Below are 3,499 nucleotides of genomic sequence, written 5' to 3'. Positions count from 1 at the left end.
TCGTATCTCTTATACTTATAAATTGAAAGCACGAATTAAGAATGTCTCTTTCCTTTTTTTTTTCCATTTCTTCTAAAAGTATTTCGAATTTACCTTTGGATAAAGGGTACAATATACTATAAATTGAAAACACAAATTAAGAATATCTCTTTCCTTTGTTTTCCATTTCTTCTAAAAGTATTTCGAATTTACCTTTGGATAAAGGGTACAATATACTATAAATTGAAAACACAAATTAAGAATATCTCTTTCCTTTGTTTTCCATTTCTTCTTCACGATTAATTCGATTATTAAAAGTATTTCGAATTTACTATCTCATCTTTGGATAAAAGGTACAATATATTATAAATTGAAAGCATGAATTAAGAATGTCTCTTTTCTTTGTTTTTCTCCTTCACAATTAATAAAAGTATTTCGAATTTATTGTCTCATTTTTGGATAAAAAGTATAATATACTATAAATTGAAAACACGAATTAAAAATGTCTCTTTCCTTTTTTTTCCATTTGCCATATTTCTTCTTCACGATTAATTCGATTATTAAAAGTATTTCGAATTTGCTCTCTCACTTTTGAATAAAAGTTACAATCTAGATCGAAGAGAACGATAAATATACTTTTTTTCTTCTCTCTCGACACGTATCCCTTCTTTGCGATAAAAAAATCAGAATTTTTACGGGAGCAACGATCGGCGTATCAGATCGATTCTTCTTTCTTTTTTTTTTTTTTTTCATCAACAGTCCTTTCACACGGCGAACGCGTTTGGACTTTCATTTCGTCGACCCGAAAACTTTGATCCGCTTTGAGTCTCTTTATGCCGGTACACCTTCACTTCCGGTATATATATGATAGATTCGCAGAACGGAAACGACCATGACTGATCGCACATCGAAGAAATCGAAGAAATCGAAGAAATCGAAGAAATCGAATCGGCCTTCATCAGACTCTCGAGCGCATCTCGATCAACCTTGCCAGCCACGCTAGATTCCAACCACGCGTGGAACGACGTGTGATAATTTGTGCTCGGCGAGGTTCATCGATTCGATCCTTTCAAACCGTTTCTAAATACGGCCATCTCGTTCCTTTCGAATTCCTCGTCCTCGAATCCAGATGGAAATATCCCTGAAGATTTTTGTTCGCCGCATTCGTTTCCGGTAAATTTGCGGTTGCATCCGAAGTCACGTTTGATCTTCCGCTTTACCGACCATTGCACCCACCGCAAGTCGTCGAAAAAGATTCTTCCACGCGGCGTGCTTCGTTTTCTGATTTCCAATTCCGATTATTATTTAAATCGTACGACGATAGATTTTAGATCGTTTTTAGATTTGTTCCTTTTTTTTTAAATTAATCTTACCAAGAAACGATAACTTATCGAGATCAAGATTTTCTGAATCAGACTCGTTCACAAGCATAATCTCTTCTAATTGTAACACCAAGTTAAATTATTATTATATTCTCATTAAGAAAAGAGAAAATTTTAAAAATGTCGCATCGAATGTCGAGGTTTATAATAATTTCTTCCGTCGAAACGATCCGATTGCGATAGATTCGAATGTGATCTATCGAAAAGAAAGTATTACCCGAGCGAGATAACTTACACTTCCCACTTACGCCCATAAATACACGTAATTTCGTCTTCCGGTTAGACGGAGAGCGGTCAATGGAAAATGAAACTTTTCCCATATTCATAGTACGTACGAGGTGTAGTATAGTTGGATCGATGGTTGGCCGATAGGTAACACCCGATATATCCTGGAAAGGGTCGGGGCTCTAGCGTGCGGAATCGAGTGAAAGGTGGTGGAATCGATGTTACTATATAAGCTCGGGATATTCTATTCCGGAGTAGACACTCAACGTTTTGTGCTTAAACAATATACACCCTTCCTTGGAAGCGACCAACAACTATGAATCATATCGTAAGATCAATGTGACGACTGTTATTAAATCCGAATGAACGATGCTCTTCGTTCTAATCGACACAATGAAGATTAAGAGTTCGTTTACGCTTTGAATGAATTGAGAGATTAAAAAAAAGAAAAAAAAAGAAAAAGAAAAAAGGTAGAGAATTATCCGAATGTGCGAATGTTCGCAGATAATCGCCTTCTTTGGTCTCGCCCTGGCCTCTGGAATCGTTTCCGCGGGATACGTTGACGAGGATCATGGAAGCTCCACGTACGAGGAGAAAACTAAACCAGTGGAAATTCCTATATACAAGAAATATGGTAAATAAGGGGAAGGGGGAAAGATATTGATATTTAAAAAGAGTTAAATAATTACATTCGTGATGCGATATTACAGCGATCCCGATTCCTCATCCCGTGCCAGTCGAGATCCCGCAGAAGATCGAAATTCCTATTCCCCAACCTCAAAAGGTCCCCGTCGAAATTCCACACCCTTTTCCAGTCGAAGTCGTGAAGCACGTCGAGGTGCCGATCGAGAAGCCGGAACCTGTTATCGTGGAGAAGCACGTGAGTAAGAAAGAAACGTGGAATTATCCAAGAAAGAACGTGGGATAAAATGTGTCGCTTGAGAGAAAGAGAGAGAGAGAGAGAGAAAGAGGAAAAAAAGGAAAAAAAAAATTAATAACTAAATCGTAGTATCGTTGTAACGTGTAATTTCGTCGGTTTCCCAGGTACCTTTTGTGGTGGAGAAGCCGTATCCAGTTTACGTCGAAAAGAAATTTCCCATTCCGGTCGCCAAGCCGTATCCAGTTCACGTGCCAGTTTATAAGCACGTATTCCATTACACTTCAAAGGGCAAAGGATGGCACTAAGGTGATCCTCCTATTACCCGCCCGGGGATTGTTTCTTCCACGGAGTGATCGTTTTACAAGAGAGTTTCTTTCCACCTGAAATCCAAACTTGCTTAATTCAACGAAAATCCATTCGTCGTCTCGATCGTTTTTTTTTTTTCCCTTTTGCGAACAGAGAATCTCAAAAGATCGAAAAAAGGAAAGAAAAAAACGAAGATATTATTTATAAGTATTTACCGATACTTTTGTTACTACTTTTATACACTTGTTAAGTTTTTTCCCCCTCTTTTTGTTTCTTTACCAAATAACATGTACACTTGTTAATAAATTAAAAAAAAAAAAAGAAAGAAAGAAAGAAAGAGAAACACTTTGTTACACTTTGTTCCTTGATTGAATCGAATAATCGAACCAGTTTTTTGCTGAAAAGAGCAGCGACGGATGAAATGAGTTTACCGGAAGAGCGATACCGCTCTCTTCCTGTTGTTCGAGACGCAAGAAGGAAACGCGTAAGATTCGTTTCTTCTCGTCATCCGGTGTTACGAATCTACTAGAAACGCTCTTAGGAATCCTGCGCGATCTTGATTCGTCCATAATGAGCCCGACAACAGACGCGTTCCTATACTCGCGCCGTGTGGCAAAACCACTTTTACTCCGAGATATACTTTCACTGTTCCGCTAGCCGATACCGAGAGTATCGTGTACAATTCTAATCTTTCAAAACGACCTCTCTCTCTCCCGTGACCACACCT

General features: G+C 38.2%; 1 protein-coding gene across 1 annotated transcript; it reads left to right on the top strand.

The window, feature by feature from the left end:
- The first annotated feature begins 2,072 nt into the window (after nt 1-2,072).
- LOC102673356 (MAGE-like protein 2) lies at nt 2,073-2,853 on the top strand. The gene is made up of 3 exons (XM_006607632.1): nt 2,073-2,220; nt 2,297-2,466; nt 2,631-2,853. Exons 1-3 carry the CDS (start codon nt 2,073-2,075, stop codon nt 2,769-2,771), a joined length of 459 nt encoding a protein of 152 aa, XP_006607695.1. The 3' UTR covers nt 2,772-2,853.
- Nucleotides 2,854-3,499: the final 646 nt, after the last annotated feature.

This window comes from Apis dorsata, unplaced genomic scaffold, assembly GCF_000469605.1.
Source record: "Apis dorsata unplaced genomic scaffold, Apis dorsata 1.3 scaffold_8, whole genome shotgun sequence".
Taxonomy (NCBI): domain Eukaryota; kingdom Metazoa; phylum Arthropoda; class Insecta; order Hymenoptera; family Apidae; genus Apis; species Apis dorsata.
The sequence above is the reverse complement of the archived record's forward strand: the minus strand, read 5'-3'. Positions and strand labels throughout refer to the sequence as shown.

What these genes read in the sequence shown, in the direction of transcription:
- LOC102673356 (XM_006607632.1), top strand. Translation starts at nt 2,073, where the DNA reads ATGTGCGAATGTTCGCAGATAATCGCCTTCTTTGGTCTCGCCCTGGCC. An exon ending in TCCTATATACAAGAAATATG is followed by an intron (nt 2,221 to 2,296) that starts GTAAATAAGGGG and finishes GCGATATTACAG; the next exon opens with CGATCCCGATTCCTCATCCC. An exon ending in CTGTTATCGTGGAGAAGCAC is followed by an intron (nt 2,467 to 2,630) that starts GTGAGTAAGAAA and finishes TCGGTTTCCCAG; the next exon opens with GTACCTTTTGTGGTGGAGAA.